The sequence below is a fragment of the Cotesia typhae genome, unplaced genomic scaffold (assembly GCF_013202065.1).
Source record: "Cotesia typhae breed Kobodo isofemale line unplaced genomic scaffold, CoteBio_Ctyphae contig_44, whole genome shotgun sequence".
NCBI classification, from domain to species: domain Eukaryota; kingdom Metazoa; phylum Arthropoda; class Insecta; order Hymenoptera; family Braconidae; genus Cotesia; species Cotesia typhae.
Genome location: NW_027423753.1, coordinates 3,373,509 through 3,394,411, shown reverse-complemented (window position 1 = coordinate 3,394,411; position 20,903 = coordinate 3,373,509). Strand labels below are relative to the sequence as shown.

General features: G+C 25.0%; 3 protein-coding genes across 9 annotated transcripts; 2 read left to right on the top strand and 1 right to left on the bottom strand.

Moving 5' to 3' along the window:
* Positions 1-332: 332 nt before the first annotated feature.
* On the top strand, positions 333-1,886 carry Rpl32 (ribosomal protein L32). The gene is made up of 4 exons (XM_074244646.1): positions 333-351; positions 593-698; positions 791-943; positions 1,674-1,886. Exons 2-4 carry the CDS (start codon positions 606-608, stop codon positions 1,830-1,832), a joined length of 405 nt encoding a protein of 134 aa, XP_074100747.1. The 5' UTR covers positions 333-351; positions 593-605; the 3' UTR covers positions 1,833-1,886.
* A 1,647-nt stretch (positions 1,887-3,533) lies between these two features.
* On the top strand, positions 3,534-13,061 carry LOC141528544 (uncharacterized). Of its 4 annotated transcripts, XM_074244642.1 has the most exons (10): positions 3,534-4,036; positions 4,122-4,618; positions 8,146-8,208; positions 8,522-8,657; positions 9,268-9,410; positions 9,722-9,845; positions 9,927-10,073; positions 10,551-10,792; positions 10,911-11,233; positions 12,342-13,061. In XM_074244642.1, exons 3-10 carry the CDS (start codon positions 8,169-8,171, stop codon positions 12,495-12,497), a joined length of 1,311 nt encoding a protein of 436 aa, XP_074100743.1. In that variant the 5' UTR covers positions 3,534-4,036; positions 4,122-4,618; positions 8,146-8,168; the 3' UTR covers positions 12,498-13,061. The 4 variants fall into 4 exon arrangements, with proteins under 4 accessions (XP_074100743.1, XP_074100744.1, XP_074100742.1 ...); XM_074244643.1 differs by having other exon boundaries at positions 3,534-4,618; positions 10,911-11,218; XM_074244641.1 differs by having other exon boundaries at positions 3,534-4,618.
* Positions 10,914-19,965, bottom strand: LOC141528542 (uncharacterized). Of its 4 annotated transcripts, none has more exons than XR_012479394.1 (9): positions 19,838-19,965; positions 18,956-19,263; positions 18,683-18,831; positions 17,464-17,744; positions 17,060-17,353; positions 16,113-16,437; positions 15,558-15,959; positions 14,371-14,796; positions 10,914-11,045 (listed from the first exon to the last, which is right to left on the bottom strand). XR_012479394.1 is itself a non-coding variant. In XM_074244640.1 (8 exons), the coding sequence occupies exons 3-8, from the start codon at positions 18,776-18,778 to the stop codon at positions 14,542-14,544; spliced, it is 1,653 nt and encodes a 550-aa protein (XP_074100741.1). In that variant the 5' UTR covers positions 18,779-18,831; positions 18,974-19,263; positions 19,838-19,965; the 3' UTR covers positions 13,588-14,541. The 4 variants fall into 4 exon arrangements, 1 of the variants encoding a protein (XP_074100741.1); XR_012479393.1 differs by having other exon boundaries at positions 18,974-19,263; XR_012479395.1 differs by having other exon boundaries at positions 19,141-19,263.
* Between the last annotated feature and the right edge of the window lie 938 nt (positions 19,966-20,903).

Genomic DNA, 20,903 nt, shown 5'->3' with positions numbered 1-20,903 from the left:
TTTTAAAAATGAAAGTGATTTTTGTAAAAAAATTTGTATTTGCAAAAAAAAATTTTTATGTACTTTTTTTAAAAAGTCCAAATGATATTTTTTTTTAGCTTAATTTTCTTAATTTTCTAATTTTCATATAAACATAAAAATCCCCCACTACCAGCGCGCGCAATAATTTTAAAAATTAGCCTTAAAATTCTAGGGACTTTAAAAATAATAGTAATTTTTTTTTTTTCATTATTAAATTACTAGTTTCTCACTATAGTTAAATATTAACGGCGGCAATGTACATTACATTATAGAGCTAGGACAACTAACCTCTCCTCCCCATCTTTTTCATTTCGCCTCGCTAAGGTAACGGTACGTGTATATGCAACTACTCCGATTAAATCTTTAAATAAAAATATAATCTTTCAATTAATTAACATAAAAAATTTTTAATTTTATAAACAATTACAGAAGCTCATTTTTTCCAACAATATTCTTTCTGGAAATGACCTAAAAAAAAAAAATGAAATAATTAAATCCGCCTCTTTGCTCGTGATAATTTGGAGGTTATTGCAATTGATACTAAATTTTGTTTTTTATTTTTGTATTTCAGATTTAGCGATAAAATGGCAATCAGACCAGCATACCGGCCGACAATTGTCAAGAAGAGGACAAAGAAGTTTGTCAGACATCAAAGTGACCGTTATGACAAGCTCAAGGTATAACCTCTTCCTAATTATTTGTTTATACGTATTAATTTTCTTAAAGTCAACAACTACTTATTCGTAATATTATTTGTTTAATTATTCAGCGTAACTGGAGAAAGCCCAAGGGTATTGACAACAGAGTACGTAGACGTTTCAAGGGCCAGTACTTGATGCCCAACATTGGATACGGTAGTAATGCTAAAACAAGACATATGCTACCCACTGGATTTAGAAAAGTCCTCGTACACAATATCAAGGTAATTTTTACTCCAGATTGTTTATTATAGTAGCTAATCATAATACTAAAGTTAGCCGACGTTTTTAATTTTTTGATTTTCTTTTAATTATTAAATTAGACCTTAAAAATATTTTTAAAAAATTTCACGCATTGTTTTCAAGTTTTTTACAATTGAATTTTTTTGTAATCATTTTTTAGTAAAAAAAACAAATTCTAAAAATTTTTTAGATGTCGGCTAACTTAATTTATATAGCTAATCATTCAATTTGGAGATTACTCATTTTTTTTAATTATTAAATTGATGAGATCCATCAGTTGATTAAATCATCGTCAACTTTGATTATATTCTTTAATATTAATTATTAATATGATATTGAAATCTTAAAAATTAAGGCAGACATCTGATAATTGAAAAAAATTTTTTTTTATTTTTATTACAAATCAAAAATTTTTTGAAATTTGTATTTGTAATATTTTTTAATTTCTAAATGTAAATTTTTATTTTTTCACATTAATTTAACTTACAAAAATTCAAAAAATTGACAAAAGTCTATTAATTAAATTATGATGTTAATAATTTTCTCGATATTAGTGTGTAATTTTAAAAATTGATATTTTGATATTAATAATGTACTAAATAATTTTTTTTTTTTTTTTCGTGAATTTATAAATATTTGTGATAGTATTCTTGACAAAACTTAATTAAAATTTGAGATAATTTAAAAATTGATATTTTTTTTTTGTTTTAGGAATTGGAAGTCCTGATGATGCAGAACCGTAAATTCTGCGCTGAAATCGCCCACGCAGTAAGCAGTAAAAAACGCAAATCCATTGTTGAACGTGCCCAGCAATTGTCTATCCGTGTAACGAACGCTAACGCACGTATCCGTTCTGAAGAAAACGAATAAGCTGGAAATTTGTATTTTATTTTTAATTAAATATAAACAAAAACTAAACAACAACCACAGTATTTACTCATCAATCATAATTTCCTCTTAACTCATACACAGAAAGAAAAATTTCTTGACTGGAGAACAAAAGGAAGACCGAAGTTGTGTTGGCTGAAGTAAAAATTTATCTTGAAATGAAAATTTATTTCTATCGAGATATTTACTGTTTTGGAGCAAGTGGCCGAATTTTGTCAAAACAAAAAAATTTTCTTGACTTGAATAAATTTTCTTGGATCAAGATCCGTATTTCTTAAAGCAAGAAAATTAATTTTTTTGGAATAAGTGAAATTTGCGGTGTCAATAACATTTTTTTTTTTTTTTGGTCAAGATAATAATTAAGAAGAAAAATATTTTCTTGGCTCAAGTTAATTTTTTTTCTGTGTAAAATAATTTCCAGATATTGCAATATTAACTTCTAATTCTATTTTTATTTATATTTATATTTATAGTTACAGTTGATAATCTCAGTAAGACGCAGAACAAAAGAAGTACTGGATAAAACAGTTGCGTGTCAAGCCAGTAACTATTCTGATTGCATCGACAATCATGCGAGTCTCCTCATTATAATCACACGATACTAAATCGTCTACGGATCATAAAATGAATCATTAAATAAAAACCAAATAGATGTAATATATCTGTATTTTTATATATTTTACGACAGTAAAGGTAAAAAATAGGACGAGCAGCCGTTAAAAAAAAAAAAAAAAAAAATACAGATCTGCACTGCACTGGAACAGATTTAATTCCCGTTTAAGTTTGCGAACTCGAGTACTATACAGAGTTCGCGTGTCAAGCGTTAACTGACCCAGGAGCGAAAGATTATCGACCTCTGCTTGACCGTCTTAACTTACGACGGGTAGTAACACACTTTGACTGAAAAGCTATGCGGACGTTACTTTGCATATTCTGATATGTCTGCTGGATTTATCCAGTCTTCTCTCCGTACTTCTAAAGTTTGAATAATTTTTTTTTTTTTCAATTATTTTTTATTAAAATTTAATTATTTTCAGAATTGAGTAATCTAAAATAATTTATATTATTTCATAGGTAAAATAATTGAAAAAAAATCCGTCAATAGAGCAAGCAGCAGAGCGTTACCATCATGACAATCATCCGACAAGATCACTTCCCAAAATCATTAGCATTTCCTATCACGCATTAGTACAATTGTTACTATATTTTCATGCGTATAGTGACAATTTTTTCACTGGTGTTAATTTTTTTTATTACTTATTCAGCGATTTCAATGACCGTGCAAGCAATTGCTTTTATTTTCTCATTTTTTAAAAATTTTTTGTGAAGAAATAATGAGACAGCTGATGATTTGAAATTTTTTTTTTTATAAATAAATTATAAGAAGAAAAAACTATTTAAAAAATTCCATCTTTAGAAGCTCGAAGAAATTATAAATGCAATTTTTTTAAATAATTTTTTAGACCTAGTTTATTTTTAAAGAAAAATAAAAAAATTTCAAAATGACCTTGTATCATGTGAACTATTGACATTTTTAAAGATATAAGCACATCGCGATGTTACACTCATCAAGACCTTTCATTTGAGTACCCACATCAATTTTTCATATATTTATATATTTTATATATATGTATATATGAAAAATATATGAAAATGCATGTGGGTACTCAAATGAAAGCTCTAGATGAGTGTAACATCGTAATGAGCTTATATCTTTAAAAATGTCAATATTTAAGAAATTACAGTACAATTTAATAAAGCAAAATTTTATTTATTTATAGTTTACAAGTCACGGCTGTCACATAGTGGCTGCAAAGTTGCTTTTAGAAAATTAATTGCAATATTTTTTTTACTTTTGTAATAATTGATTACTGGGGTGCATAGCAGCATATCAAACTTTCTAGAGTTTAATTGGGAAGAAATAGTTTTATTTTGTGCATTAATTTGGATTTATTTACTAGTACACCGCACTGAGGAATAATATATAACAGTAAGAAGAAGTTTATAATCAAAGATAGATTATCTGGAGCTGATGATCTTATGAGGTCGACTCTTAAATAATGTAAGTCGGACAAAAAATTAAAACCGAAGGCCGGGGGCTTAAAAATAAAATCAAAAGTTTATTTCATCGATCAATTTGCTAGAGTAAAAAGTGACAAATTAGAGAGTTGACTTTCGTAGCCACGGTAAATTAAATAAACTTTTACTTTGAAAATGACTGTTATTTAGATTTACAAGACTATGAAGATAAAATATGAGTTTTACTTTTAGATTTTTAAAGTAATTGAAGAATACAAATGATCCTGCGTACGAATCGATAAACAAAGGGAGTTCTGGATTGGACATTAAACACCTGAGCATACTCGTAATGTTGCTGGCAGGTTGCAATGGAAGGGTCGTAGTATATTACAATATAATACCACAGTGGACGATACTTTTACGACGTAGGTAAATTTCAAACGTTTCGTGGTGTGTAAATCCGCCGGCCGCTGGCCAGTTCTTCACCGTGACTCGACCCGACTGGATTGTGCCTGGTGTTCTCGATACTCTCTAAGCTTTCGTTACAAGTTTCGTTCTAATCTGTTTGTTACCATCTACCCAACTTCTCTTTGCCATCGATCCAAGACTGCTAAATATTATTATTTACTTAGTTTACTCAACAATTACAAAGATTAATTTATTTTTTTTTTTTTATTATTTCTTCTTTGAGATAATATTAAAATTTTGAATTGTGACATGAAAGTTTAAAATTTTTCCTCTCATCATTGGTAAGAATTTTTATTTTTATTACTTTATCCATATTTATTAAATGTAAGAAAATTTTAATATTTCTTCTTTAAAATTTTTTTTTTTTTAATATATTTTTTCCATTAATTATTTTGACATGAAATTGTTATTAATTTATTATATACACGGAAAGAACAAGACGACACTGGATATCATCCCAGATTATACTGAGTGAAAAAAAATTTCAGATAGTAGCTAGTATAATCCAGATTACAATGAGTATAATCCAGATATCACTGAGTATAATCCAGATATCACCCAGTATAATCTGGATTATACTAGCTACTATCTAAAAAATTTTTCACCACAGATATCACTGGGTATAATCTGGGATGATATCCAGTGTCATCTTGTTCATTTCGTGTAGACTGATTGAAAAATTAATTTGATTAAAAAAAACAAAATTTTAATTGTTTTGAAAAAATTTACTATTTCCAAAGTAAAAAAAATTTTTGAAGAAAAAAATTTTATTTAAGAATTGAATGATAAAATTTTTTAAAAATATTTCTTCTTTTGAATCAAGTTAATTATTATCAATATATTTTTTAAAAATGTTTTTTTTTTTTTTTTTTTTTTTTTAATATTCTTATATGAAGCAAATATTATTTAATTATATAGACTAATTTATTTGATTTAAAAAAAAATTTTGAAGAAAATTTTACTTAATTTAATACAAGACTTTTTATCTTAATTTAAAGTGAAAAAATTCTTATTTAAATATTTCTTCTTTTGAATAAAAATAATTTTTTATCCGTGCAATATTTCAAACACTTAAGGCCATTTTTTATATCAATTAAAAAAATTTCTAGTTTTATAATAAAACATACTTTAACATATTTACATAAAAATTAATAAAAAAAAAAAAAAATTTATTTCTTCCGAAGAGTTTAAAAAAGTCAATGATACTATCAATCATTGTCGCAACGACCTAAATGTAAATTCCTTGATCCCTTAGGGGTTGCCGCCAAGTGAAACAAATCGTGATAGAATGCAGTCATGTAACAATGAGCAAAAAGTGATTAAAGCAAAAAGAAAAAAAAATTGAAACTTCAATTTTTCTAACTCTATACTTATTTTTGAGCTTTACCCAAACAATGTATCGCAACTCTTCAAGGATTTACCCTTGCACTTCTTTACACTGCAATAATTTATGATTAATCGATTCGCCTATAAGTTAATCTAAAGTTTTCATAATTTTCATTTTTACTAAAAATGTAACGTCCGCTATTATGACTTCAATACAAATTTAAATCTATGAAGTAATATAGTTCTTATTGTTCATAATACGAGAAATGAAAAAAATAAAATAAAATTGGAGGACACTGGGGGGGGGGGGGCTTATTTAACTAGGAGCTTACGGTTCAGTGGCTGCGCATGGGTGCACTCAGGTGTGGTCTTTGTTGTCTTTCCTGCGCTTACAGTAATGTAGGAAATGTCCATAACATATAATAATGTTAGCAAATATTCTGGAACCCTCTCTCCAAGCGGCTGCCTACTTTTACCTGTGAATCAATTAAATAAAATCAAACTTTGTTTGCCCGAGTTTTTATTTTAAACGTAAGTCATAAGTAAATAAATAAATAAAAACAAAGACAATTAATGGTTTGTGGGTAGTTAATTATTCCTTGACTTTGACTTTGAAACTTCTCTAAATTTTTAGTTAAAAATGTTAAAGGGTAGGCGGAATTACATAGAATTATCTTCATTAAATATTTAATCGCAACCTTGCGAAACTGACCCACGTTATCGACATCATCGTTTACTAATTTAGTATTAAAGGTGATATAGATTTAGGAATAACACTTTTGTATTATTTTATTTTATATCAGTCTCTAAAAGATTTTTTTTTAGTTTTAATCACAAGAGTTATTTTTTTAAGTACTTTTTGACATTTATTTCTTCTTTAGAGTATTAAAAAAATCATACTTAAAATTTCTTCTCCAAAAAATCCATAAATCATCAACTCTTATAATTTAGATTAAAAATATGAAAATATATCATGTAAGCAAACTATTCGTAACGTGATTGGTCAAATATATCATAAGCATGAAAATATATACAAATCCTAAACTCAGGCGCGCGCTTGCGCGCGCAAATTTGAATTCTAGTATTTATTATCATTTAAATAACGCGCTAAACTATTTTTTGGACATGAAAAAATAAAAAAAAATTTTTTTTAAATTTTATTTCTTCTGAAGAATATAATAAAATTTTTTTTTAATTATTCCATCAATTTTAAATCGTTAATGAAATTTAAAGATTTACAAAATTTTTCAAAAATAGTATTTTTTGGGCATTAAAGTTCAAAAAAATTTTTTTTTTATTTTATTTCTTCTGAAGAATATAATAAATTTATTTAAAAATTTTTAATTGTTAATTGAATGTAAAGATTTACAAATTTTTAAAAAATAATATTTTTTGTGCACAAAAAAATCAAAAAAAATTTTATTTCTTCTGAAGAATATAATAAATTTTTTTTTTTCAATTATTGCATCAATTTTAAATCGTTAATTAAATATAAAAATTTATTAAAAATGATTAAATAGTATTATGAATTTTTTTTTTTAATTTCTTATTTCTTCATGCTTTTTAAAATAAAAAAAAATGTCTAAAATATTTTTAATGTATTTTTTTTTACTTTGAAAATTAAAAAAATTATTATTTTTTTAGTTATTACTATAAATTCGCTTTAATTAAGAAAAAAAAATTAAAGAAGAATTTTAATTTTATTTTTATGAAGAATATATAAAAAATTTTATATTTATCGCCTTAATTTTAAATATTAAAATTAAGAAATTTTTCAGAAAATTATACAAAATATTTAAATTATAATATTATAAAATTTTATTTAATTTTTAATGTTATTTAGAAGAAAAAAAAATTATATTGTACTTAAAAAATTTTCAAAGTATTTTATTTACTTCAAAATAAATAAAAATTAATTATTTTTATAAATTCACTGTTGTGAAGAAAAAAATGAAAGAAGAAAATTTTAAGAAGTAATTTTAAACTAAAAAGTATAAAAAAAAATGTTGAAGAAGAAATTATTTATATTAATTAAATTTAAACTTTTAAATAGAATTTCTTCTTGAATTATAACTTGTAAAAAATTGAAGATCAACTCTTATAATTTAGATGAAAAATATGAAAATATATCATATAAGCAAACTATTCGTAACGTGATTGGTCAAAATATCAAAGCATAAAAATATATGCAAACTCTATAGTCAAGGCGCGCGCTTGCGCGCGCAAATTTAAATTCTAGTATAATTGAAGTTAGTTAAAGAATCTTTTAACACACCTATATAATAGTTAAAATATTTTCATACTTCTAATTATATCTAACTATCATTGACATGTATTTTTAAACAAAACTAGAGTACACTTGAATCAATATCACACCTGTTAGATATAATTTAGTCACCCTCGTGCTATAATTTGTCATAGCTGATAATGACAATCATACCCTAAATAACAATCATAATCTCAAAATCTGTTATTTTAACAGGTAAAACGTATCAACGTTGAATAATGTACTCGCAGCTGGTTCTTTTCGCGCTCATATTAGTCAGTAAGTATATTATCTAAAATAAATTAAAATTAATACTAAATTATTAATCATGATTATAAAAATGTCAAGTATAAAATGTCCAAGGCAAGAGCCAGTATTGAATAAAATTGAATAAATTATTTACATTCATTTAAATAATTAAACAGTGGGTCAATATTCAAATTCGTCAATTGCCTGACTGATTAAATATTACTTGAATAAATCAAATCAAAATGTAATTTTTTAGATATTTAAGGAATAACTAAAATTTAGGTCACACTAATTACCCAGAGCTTTTGTAATTTATGAGTTTTTTTTTTTTATGTTAATTCAGGCGGTGCAAGTGTAATTTCAAGTTACGGGTGTGGGAGAGAAGATCATCAAAAATGTATCACGTTAGCAGATCCGTTGCTAAAAGATCCTCATCTTATCTTCCCTGATAATATGGAAGACATTGATTTAGTCTGCAGGTAATTAATAATTAATTTAAAAATTTTAATATTTACATCATTTTTATACTAACTAAAAAAATAATGTTAGTAATTAATTAAAAAATTAATACCTTCATCCGATTTTTGTTATTTCTTCATTGTTAACTTCTTTAATCATCTGAAAAATAAATTAATAGTTACTTTAATAAATGATTGTAAATTATAAAAAAAAATAAAAGTATAACTATTAAAAAATAACTTTAAAATATTAAAAAAATTACAAACAAAGTAAACTGATATTTTAATTTTTTGATTAATATAAATTAATTGTTTAAATTTTTTTTTTTTTTTTGATAACTATAAAAATTCACCTTTTACTATTTTATATGGTTTTGTATTAGAGCTTCAAAAATAAAATTAAACAATACATTATTAATCAATTAAAAAATGAATGTCTTCATAAAAGTAATTTCTTCTTTAGTAGTTTTTTTAAATCTTTTGAAAAATCAATTAAATGTTTAATAAATCATTTATAATTATAAAAACAATGAAAAATAATAATAATAATAATAATAATAATAATAATAATAATAATAATAATAATAATAATAATAATAATAATAATAATAATAATAATAAATTACTTCAGATCATGGGCAGGTTTTGTCGACTGCATAAAGCGATATATCGACCGATGTTTCTCTAAACAAAGAAGAGATCAATTTAATGCAGCGGTCGAAGCTCCTATTTCTTCAGTTCATCAAATGTGCTCTGTGTCAACTTATCAAGCTGGTAATCTATTTAATTCGCTTACCTAAATTAAAACAATCCATTAAGTAGAGAAGAAATAACATAAATGAAGAAAAGTCAATATAATCACAACCATTTCTTCTCTATAGAAATATTTATACCGTAAATGAAAATTAATTTAGCAGATATTTATCAAATTTTTATTGTTTTTGTAACAAATAAATTATTGCAAAAAAAATTGACAGAAATTAAAAATGCAATTTTTTTTAAATAATTTTTAAATGGCATATACAGTAAAGGTATGATAATTAAGTAAATATTTATGTAGTATTTAATTTTATTAATATTTTTAGAGTACCTTCAACATGCTAGTTGTTTAAAAGCAACAGTAACAGAGCCACAACATTGTGGAAATGAATATAGTGCCCTAGTGAACGAAGTTTCGCGTGGAGAAATGGCGCGCGCTAATCTCTGCTGGTAAATAAAAATAAAATTACATATGTTTGTTAATAAATTTTTTTTTGTTAATTTTTAACAAAGTTTATAATTACTTTTTAGCTTGCATCACCACTTTAGATCATGTGTAATTACTGAGACACGTAAGAGATGTGACAGAGGTGATCCTTCAGGTCCAGCTTCAAGATTTTCACGGCAAATTCTTGATCGTGCTCTTAGTTTCCTACAAGAACAATGTCAAAATTATATGTGAGTAATCAATTAATTAATTAATAATAATATTAATAATTAATATATAAATAAATAAATAATAATAAATTTATAAGAAAATTACTCTCAAATCAGGAGACACTTGACAATTTTAGGCTGCAGTAAAAAATGCTCTATCTCTAGACACATAACTAAGAAATGACCCTGTATCTTGTGAACTATTGACATTTTTAAAGTTATAAGCTCATCCTGACATTATACTCATCGAGACCTTTCATTTGAATACCCACATCAATTTTTCATATATTTATATAAATTATATATATATCTATATATGAAAAATATATGAAAATGCATGTGGGTACTCAAATGAAAGCTCTTGATGAGTGTAACATCGGGATGAGCTTATATTTTGAAGAACGTCAATATTTAAGAAAGTACAGCGTATTTTAACAAAAGTCATTATTTAATAAAAAAAAAAGTTTTTTAAATAAAAAAAAAATTTATTATTTTTAGTCCAAACAACAGAGATTGCGTAAATTCAGTAACTGATACTATGATCCCGCTGTCAGTAAGTTCCATCGACGAAAGCTCTAGCATCTCCAGCAGCCGAGGTATCAGTCGTCGGCCATATCACCGTACATTATCTCCCGACAGCTATTCCGGTCAAGCCAGCAGTTTTCACGGAGCAAGTACTAGCGCAATGAATGGTCCAACTCCTTACAGGAGCACCGGAAGATCTCTGAATGTTCTGCCAAGTAAAACAATCTTTTATTCCAATAAAAAAAAAAAATATTTTAATTATGCGAACCTTAAATAGCCGAGGCTTGTTGATTCATATCATAAGTATTTATACAGTGCTTTATCACTTTGTAGAGAACGAAGAGTTTGACAGTCGCCCTGCACCGACGATCGTCGTCTCTGAAACTCAGCGGCAGTCAACTACAGAACCTCCAAGTCCCAGTTCGGAATCCGCGACACCTAAGACTACTGCCAGCTCAGCGACAGAGCCTGAAATTAAATCGACTGAAGAGAAGAAAGAATCTTCTACTATTGCACATAGTATTGAAGAACCGGCTGTCGTTGTCACTCAGCGGTCACAAAATTATGGAAGAGGTATTTCTTGGACTACACCTACTCCAAAAGTCACTACGGAAATTCCAGCTTGGGCTACTAGTTCTTGGGTAACTTCTAAAGATGTAAGATTTTAATTTCTTAACTTCCCTTTGATTTGAAAAATTTTCTTACAAAAAATAAAGGGAAGTTATTTTAGATTTTTTTTCAATTTGCAAAAATCTGACAGTTTTTGTTAAAAAAATTAAATTAAATTTTTTTTTTTTAATAAATAATAATAATAAATACATAGAATTATTTTCATTAAAAATGATTTAGTAAATTTAGGAATAACACTTTTGTATTATTTTATTTTATTTCAGTCTATAAAAAATTCTTTTTTAGTTTTAATTAAAAGAATTATTTTTTTTCAAGTTTTTTTAAGTACTTTTTAACATCTATTTCTTCTTTAGAGTATTAAAAAAGTCATACTTGAAATGTCTTCTCTAAATAATGTATCAATATTTATTATTATTTAGATAACGCGTTAAACTATTTTTTGGGCATAAAAATATAAAAAAAAAAAATGTATTTTTAATTTTATTTCTTCTGAAGAATATAAAAAGTTTTTTTTAATTATCGCATCAATTTTAAATCATTAATTAAATGTAAAAATTTATAAATTTTTCAAAAATATATAAAAATCATATTATGAAATTTTTTTTAATAATTTTAATAATAATAATGGTTTATTAATTTAGCATGAAATTATTAATTAATTAATTAGCAAAAAAAATTTACAATAATAATCAATATTCTTCTTTACATATGACATCAATTTCATTTGAAAAATTTTTAATCAATTTTCATAAATCAACTCATTTTTTAAACTATTAAACCATTAAAATCTTTTTTAATAAATAAATAAATAATAATAATAATAATGAAAACTTTGATTTTTCAAAATTTTAAGTTAAAAATTATTTGTTTAAATAATTTTGTTTGTTTCCGATGTAAATAATTATTAAAAAATAATTATCATAAATTAAATTAACAACTGTCTGATTTTTGCTCTACAAATAAATTTGCATGTTTTATAAATCTTTGGGTAAAAAATTAAAATATTTAACAAAGTGTAACAAGTAACTTTCTTTCTAAACTTTTAGATGCAAATAATTGACTCATTCCTTAAACTTAGTCATAAGTCATAAGCATGAGCATGATAACTTGAATAAATATTTTTCTTCCTACCAGGAATCAGTAACTGAATCATGGTACCCAGACGCTGGGAGTTTTGGTGGAAACAATCTCGATGAACCGAACCAGCAAGGTCTAAGAAATGGACAATCTCGATTAAGAATGAATTTATGTCTAACAATTATTTTAATTTTCGCGATTTATTCAATGTAAACTAAGGTAATTTATTAGTTAATTGATAATTACTTTAAGTAGATCATCGAATCTTGTATAAAATTATAAATTTCAAGGGCGAGGCAATTAATTATAAATATAAGAAATAAATCGTGCTCCAACGATTTATTTATCATTTCCATTAACAAATAATTAATTATTATAAAAGTTATCTTACGTTCTTTGGAAATGTATATTGTATATAATTATAGGATTTTTATTTTTAAAAATTACGTAAAAATAATAGACATCGAGCATTATTGAGTAATGAAATATTTTATTAAATTTTCAGTATTTTAAATGTAGTTAATCGCTCGTTCTAGTCCATTTAATTACATAATTTTAATAATTAAATAATATATTAAATAAAATAACAAATATATTATTTTTTTTCATATACATCTTTTATTTTCTTTTTCATTTTTATTATTTTTTTTCTTCAAGTATGCATATGTTGTTTTTCCGAATCGTCTAATAATCATATACATTACAAATAACGCAGGCTAGCACAGAAGAGATAAATTATAACATAAAAATAAAAAAAAAAAAAAAAAAAAAAACAAATATTTATCTTTTAAAGAAAAAAAAAATTATTAATACCGTTCTATTTTATTAATATATCTATGTACAGTAACTAATGCTGACTAATTTGAAAAAATTGATTAATAAATAATAATTATAATAATATATATTTATATATATAATATATCTATACTTTCCTTTACACATGACAACTGATTAAATAACAATTCGTTATTATTACTTAAACGATTCGTATTCTTTTTTTTTAATTTAATTTAATTTATTACTTTGTTATTGTGGCGGTAATACAGCTTTACTCTAGATTAATCAATTCTGCGATATAGTGTACTCAACTAAAATAATTTGGAAATTTTTTTTTTTTTCAATTTATTCAATTATTTTAATGGATTACAGTATGTCACTGAGTTAAATAATCTGGAATAAAGCTGAATTACTGCCGTTATTGTTATTATCACTCTAATTTATCAACCTCTAAATATCTCACTTGTTTATTAGATAATGCAAAAATATTCTATTGGAAGAAACTTTGTATTTATAATACAATTGATTTAACATAACGGATTTATTTATTTATTTTTTTTTTTTTTATAACTAATCTACATAAATTTGTTTTGATAACACTTAAAACTTTTTTTTTTTTTTTTTACTATCCTGCTCCCGGGTTAATTTGACTTAGCGTCGTTAGTTCAACTAATCAATCAGCTATTTAAATTCATTTAGTTTTATAATCACCGTATATTGTTTTTTGTGCTTATTATTTATTATTTAAAAACCGCAAATACGGAATTAAAAATTGTGTGAAGTTTAAATTTTCTTATTTGGAATAAACTTAAAAATTTTAAGTTAAAAGAAATAAAAAAAAAAATAACAGTAAATTTATAACTAATTAATTTACGTAATCTTATGAAGCTTGACTAGGATTTCTCCTTAGTGGTGAATATATAAATTTATAATATATATCTAATAAAATTTTTCTTACATATTTTACTCTTTATACATTTTAATAATCACTTTTTTTTTTTCTGTACGACTTATTTACGAAAAAAAAAATTAAACTCGACAATTTTTATATACATATGTATACGTGTGCAGTCGAATGTAAATAAAACGCATGATATGACGATTTAAATGACATTAGATTAGGCCAACTATTACGACGTTACTTATTCAGTATCTAGAGAAGAAATAAACTAAAAAAATATTATTTAAATTATTTAAATAAACACTGACGATAAATAACTCAATATCGTGAGCGATTGGCTGAAGCGTGCTAATTAAAAATATTAATAAATACATATAATATATATTTATAAAATAAATACACGCTTACCAAAAATATATTCATGTTATTAATAGTAGTAATAATAATAATAGAATAATAATGATGATAACCTTGGTAATATTTATCAACGAAAATGGATATATAGTCATCACACTATAATTTTCACTTCACTCCAAAGGTTTGTTGGCATTTAAATTTTAAAATACTCAGTATTTAAATCTAATCGTCCCACTCATCGTCATCATCGGTACCACTGCTCGAGTCTTGACTGTCCCCAGTGTAACCAAGCAAACGCGACCGCTCGGCTAAAGCTGCCGACAGAGCAGAGGCCAGTCCACCTTGAGCGACTCCTATCGAAGCTGGTTTTGGTTCATTAACCACAGGTTTTAATTCAACTCCTTGCCTTATTTGATTTAGTAAATCACTTCTGGAGTCCATAACGGGAGTTGTCTTCTTTTCTATTTGCTCAACTTTCTGTAATTTTTTTTTTATTTTGTTATTTTGTGTCAGGGTTGCAAAAAAAAATATGATACTGAATTTCAAAGAAATCTAAAAATTTTTTAGATTTTTGTAACTATTTAATTATAATAAAATTTTGGCTCTCGCGATTTTGGATAAAATTTCTATTTTATTTTTTTTTTATATAAATTTATTTCAAGTACATAAAAAACGAACAATTAAAAAAAAAAATTGATCAATTTGATCAAACAAAAAAAAAAAAAATTTCACATGTAAAAATTTAAAAAAATTAAAAATGAGAATTTTTTTTTAATATTTTTTTATAATAATTTGTTTGTTATAAAAATTTCAAAAATTGTTAGATGTTTGTTCATTTCAGTATCATGTTAAAATTTCTATATTTGTTATTTAATTTATAATATTGATTTAAAATAATTATAAATTAAATTATTATAAATATCAATGATAAAATTTATTGATAAAATAAAAATAGTTTTTTTTTTTTTTTTTTTTTTTTTTTTTTTTTTTTTTTTTTAGAATTTGGCAAGTAAAATTTTATATGAGAACAATTAAATGATTAATTTAAGAAAATAAATTAATAATATTTTCAAGCTAGAATTTTAGAATTAAAAAAAGAATATCTAATAGATGTAAAATGCCGATTGGCGTTCATGTAAATAAATAAATAAGGAACATAAAAAAAAAATAAATAAATTTCTCACGGCTAATAAATAGAATTAACAACCAATTACCAGCTCGTAAAACAATAAACTCACCTTAAGAGTAGTGCCATTTCTAATTGCATCCATAAGTTTCGGCCTCAAATCGTTAAATTCATCGTTATTATTACCGCTATTAGAAGAAGACGACGAAGAATTAAAATTATTCACGGGACTATTGTCCGCATTGAGCTCCGGAAGAGGAGGTGGTGGAGGTGGCGGAGGTGGAGGAGCTGGAGCACTGCCCGAAAAATTCGAAGTATTCGACACATTGGATATACTGGAGCTGCTCCTAGGAGGCGGCGGCGGAACCGCGGGAGGCGGCGGAGGCAGTGCGGGTGATCCTACCGGCGGTGGTGGCCTCGACGGCAGAGTCCTGTGTGCAGGTGGAGCGCTTGGCGGGGGTGGCGGGACATTTGTCCGTGCTGGAGGCAAAGGTCTCGTAATCCGTGATTGATTCTATAAATAAACGTGTGACACAAAACGTGAGACCTCTTGCATGTTAAATATTTATTATCTGCTACTTATCCTACTATTATATTAATTCTGTAATTTAATACGCATTACACGTATTGATGCTACTAGTATGTACTGTAATGTATTGATACTTACATTATTCATTCCCGGACTGCTCGTAACGGGGACCGTTCGCGCTGGTATCGGTGGTGGATTGTCTGCTGACAGCGGGGGAGGAGGTAAGGGATGATGATTGTTATCTGCGGATGTTGGTACCGAAGTACTCGTTAAACCTAATTCATTTTTCACAGCTGTTATTCCACCGTGGCCACGAATGAAATTATAAATAAAGTCACGGGTACCACGGCTTGTTAGTTGCCGCTGGGTCACACCAGCTACGTCGAAAAATTGTCTTAACGTTGGATCTATTGACTCTGGGTCGATACATTTACTGGTATCACTACCTAAATGCACTACATGTCTGTAAAAATTAAAAAAAAATTATTATAAATTTTTTACAAGCTTTTTTTTTATTTTCTTTTAATTATTAAATTAGAACTAAAAAATTTCACGCATTGATTATCAAATTTTTTACAATTGAAAATTTTTTTGTAATCATTTTTTCAGTAAAAAAAAAATTCTAAAAATTTTTAGATGTCAACTAACTTAATTTTCATAAAGAATCTGACAATTTTTTTTTTTATTTTTCTTTTAAAGTAAACTAGGTCTAGAAAATTATTTTTAAAAAATTGCACTTATAATTTTTTAAGGCTCTTAATGGTGGAATTTTTTAAATACATTTTTCTTGCGTTAATTTACTTGTTAAAAAAATTTTTTAAATTATCAAATGTCTTTCAATTTCAGCATCATTCAGAATAACGTTTAAAAAAAATTTTTTTATAAAAAATATTTCATTACTAAAAAAGTTTAAAAACTAAAAATGCAATTTAAAAAAAAATATTTTTTAGTTCTAATTTAAGGGGTTACATTTCAAAAAATTGATTTTTTTGTCTTATTAAATTCTACGACATCTCTAAAATATTACCCTAAAGTTTCAAATTGATCTAAGTAATAGTTTCGGAGGTAATATATAAAATAATTACCTAAAATTCGATGGTTGACTAATATCAGCTACAGTTAATTTTCTTTTGTGATCTTTCTTTCGCTTTTTCTTTCTCAAATACATCGCGCTACCAGACAAACCTCCGTTGACACTCCCCGAAGACGGGGACCCGTTCAACATATTGACACTGGTAGTCGAAGAGAAAAAATTAGTCGAGCTATTGGGACTCCTCCTTGGCAACGTGACTACTTTTTGCTGAGTATCTGTTTCTATTCTAGTTTTACGCTCCTGTCGCCTCTGTTTATTGCTATTGAGTCTTTCTAAAATTATATTCCTACGAACAATGTTATCATCATCATCATCATAATCATCATTATAATCATTTAATTATTTAAAAGTTAAGTAAATGGTCTATTACGGTAATTTTCTAAATTAAATAATTACCTCATAATAACGGCTTCGGTTTCATTAGCAAAATTAAATGCAACCATACATTCTTCGCCTTCAAATGTATGGAAATATGTCAGCGGAGCATTGTAGTCCATCGAATTGTACAGCTCTTGTTCCCACAGCATTGCTTTTCGTTGCGGACAATATAATCGTAGAAAATAACTTCTTTTCGGGTTATCCCGTATCAATGTTATTATTCCGGTATTTTTTTTTATCCATTCTCGGTGGTCTGGTAATTCTGTTAAATACAATTGAATTACACCCGCTGCTAGGCACTGTAACAAATTATTATTTGTTAATTTTATATTATTTATTAAAAATTATTAAACATTTTTTTTTATTAAATTATAAATAATAAATAAAAATTATTTTTTAAAAAAATTTATCTAATTTATTAAAAAATATTTTTTGATTATTTATAATTTATTAAATTAGAACTAAAAAATATTTTTAAAAAATTACACTTATAGTTTTTCAAATTTTTTATATTTTTTTATAATAATTTTTTCAATAAAAAAATTAATTCTTAAAATTTTTAAATGTCGGCTAACTTAATATTCATAAAAAATTTTAGAGTACAAAATTAAAGACAGCTGACAAATTTTATAATTTTTTTTTTTAATAAAATTAATAAAATTAAAAAAAAAAATTGCACATGTAAAAAATTTTAAAAGCTATACATGCAATTTTTTTTAAATATTTTTTTATTACTAATTAAATTAATAAAAAAATTTTTCGCTGTCGGCTAATTTTAGTTCCATCAAAATAGTAGATAAAAATAAAAATAATTTCGATAAATCAAAAGATATTTTTACATATAAAAAAATCGTGCGGTGGTCGTTAGATAAAAATAAACTAAAAAAAAATATAGTGCCTGTCAATGACACTCAATCTTTATCAACCGACAGGCATACAGAAAAGAATAACACACACAGACATTCTCACAACACACATTAACACACGAAAAGATTTTTTATCTCTCATTGTACCACTGAATATAAAGTATAAAATGTCATGGTGAAAATTGAGGGCAATAAAACAATACAGTAAAAAATAAAATGTACATATAACTTAAAATATTCTCACACTTAGTACTCGACAGAAATGTAGGTCAGTGTTAGGGATAATTAAACGTTGAAAATTCACAGACACTCTTATTTATCATTAAAAACAAATTAATAAATAAAATTCACTGTTTCACTAAAAAATTTACCTGACAACGATTACCAATTAATCGAAAAATCTCTTCATTTTCCTCTGGTTTGAGGAGAACACATCCCCGATGCTCTTTCGCACCCGTCGACTTCATTTTCTCATCAATATAATTATTTCCAGGTTATGTTCATCACTGGCTACTGTTCCCTGGTTTTCGTGTATTTAAAAATACACATACAATGGACATGTCAAAAAACATATTTATCATTATTATTGTTGTATTAATTTTTTAATTAATCAACCACAGTAATTAAAATAAATAAAAAAATACATAATTAATAATAATTACATGGTGAGTTAAATGCCCGTCCGTTTGACACTTTAATGAAAACATTTATAGTTGCTCTAAAAGTAAAACTCGTAGTTGCTAAACGAAAATCTTCTCTGGTCTGATGTTTCAGATGAGTCTTACAACTTACAACTACTACATTAACCAAGTACAAGTACACTAGTTACCAGTATCAGTAGTAAAACACCACCCACGAAGTGCTGTCTCTCAAACAGGAAGCTCAAATGACGGTTTGATGACATTCCCATGCATCCGGTTCGTTTGGACCTTGTTCCATCATTCCTCCATTCCTGAGACAAAAAATATACCGTCAATTGTCTATACACACATTAAAAAAAATACACATGCACAAATATATTTTATAAATACGTATCAAGGCAATAATTACTTGTATTAATTAAAAAAATTAATTTATAGGTTACTTTTTCCTTGACCGTATTTATTAGAAATAGTAAAGATGGCTGAGATTTTATTTTTATTAATTACACTGAAGTTAGCAGTCAGCTGTTAATTTTAAAAATTTTTTTAATAAATCAATTACAATAAAAAAATACTTTTAAAAATTTTCACTTGTAATTTTTATTAATTTTTACATGTGAAACTTTTTATTTAATTTTTTTTTTATAATAATTTAATTGCTGTAAATATTTAAAAAAATTTTGTACCTGTCAACTTGAGTGTCATTTTTAATGTTGTTTTTAAATCAAAAGAAATGTAAATCTTGTTAAAATTTAAAAATTTATACGAACGTTTGTATATATATATTTTTTTTTTTTTTTTCAACGACATAATAAAAAAATTAAAATTTTATGTGAAATAAAGTTTGAGTAATTACTTTTGTTTAATTTTAATTAATTAACTAACCTTTTAGTTTGTAAAACAGACAATGGCACGATTATCAACAGAAAAATCCCGGTGTTATCGCTCCAGGCGTTTTTTGTTTTTTGATTATTATATTTTTTATCGGTGATCAAATGTTATTGATTAATTTATCGACAAAATCAAGGCTGAACCGAAGATGGAAAACTAATAAATAAAGTTTGCATGTATGTGAGTCATGATGACGCATTGGTGAATAATAAAATATAAATATTAATAAAAGTTTGTTATTATTATTTAATAATTATTTCATGACAATAATAATAATTCCTTTTTTTTTTTTACTTTTTAAAATGAGCATAAAAAAATGACAATAAAGTTAGCCGACATCTACAAATTTTTAGAATTTTTTTTTTATTGAAAAATTAATTTTAAAAAATTAAAAAAAAAATTACACATGCAATTTTTTAAAAATCTTTTTTTGTTCTAATTTAATTATTGAAAAAAAAAAAAAAAAAAAAATTAAAAACGTCGGCTAACTTTAATAATATTTAATTTAGCTGTCACTTGACAATTTTTTAATTTTCTTTAAGAAAAAAATTTGTTGTAAAAAATAATTTAAAAAAAATTGCATATTTAATTTATTAAAATTCCTACAAGTCCATTTTTTTTAATAATTTTTTTTATCATAATTTATTAAAAAAAATTTTAAAAATTGTCAAGTGACAGCTAAATTTAATGTCATCTAACTTAATTATTATTAAAACTTTTAAAAATTTTTTTTATTGAAAAAATTATTTTAAAAAAATTAATTGAAAAAATTTCACATCTAGAAAATTATAAAAATACTTTTTTTGTTCTAATTTAATTAATAAAAAAAAATCTGCTTTTATAATACTGAAGTTAGCCGTCAGCTGTCAATTTTAAAAATTGTTAAAACAAATCAATTACAATAAAAAAATACTTCTAAAAATTGTCACTTGTAATTTTTATTAATTTTCACATCTAAAATTTTTTATCAAAATTTTTTTCATAATAATTGCATTATTATAAAATTTAAAAATAATTTTTAATGTCTGCCAACTTCAGTGTCATCTAATTTTAGTCATGA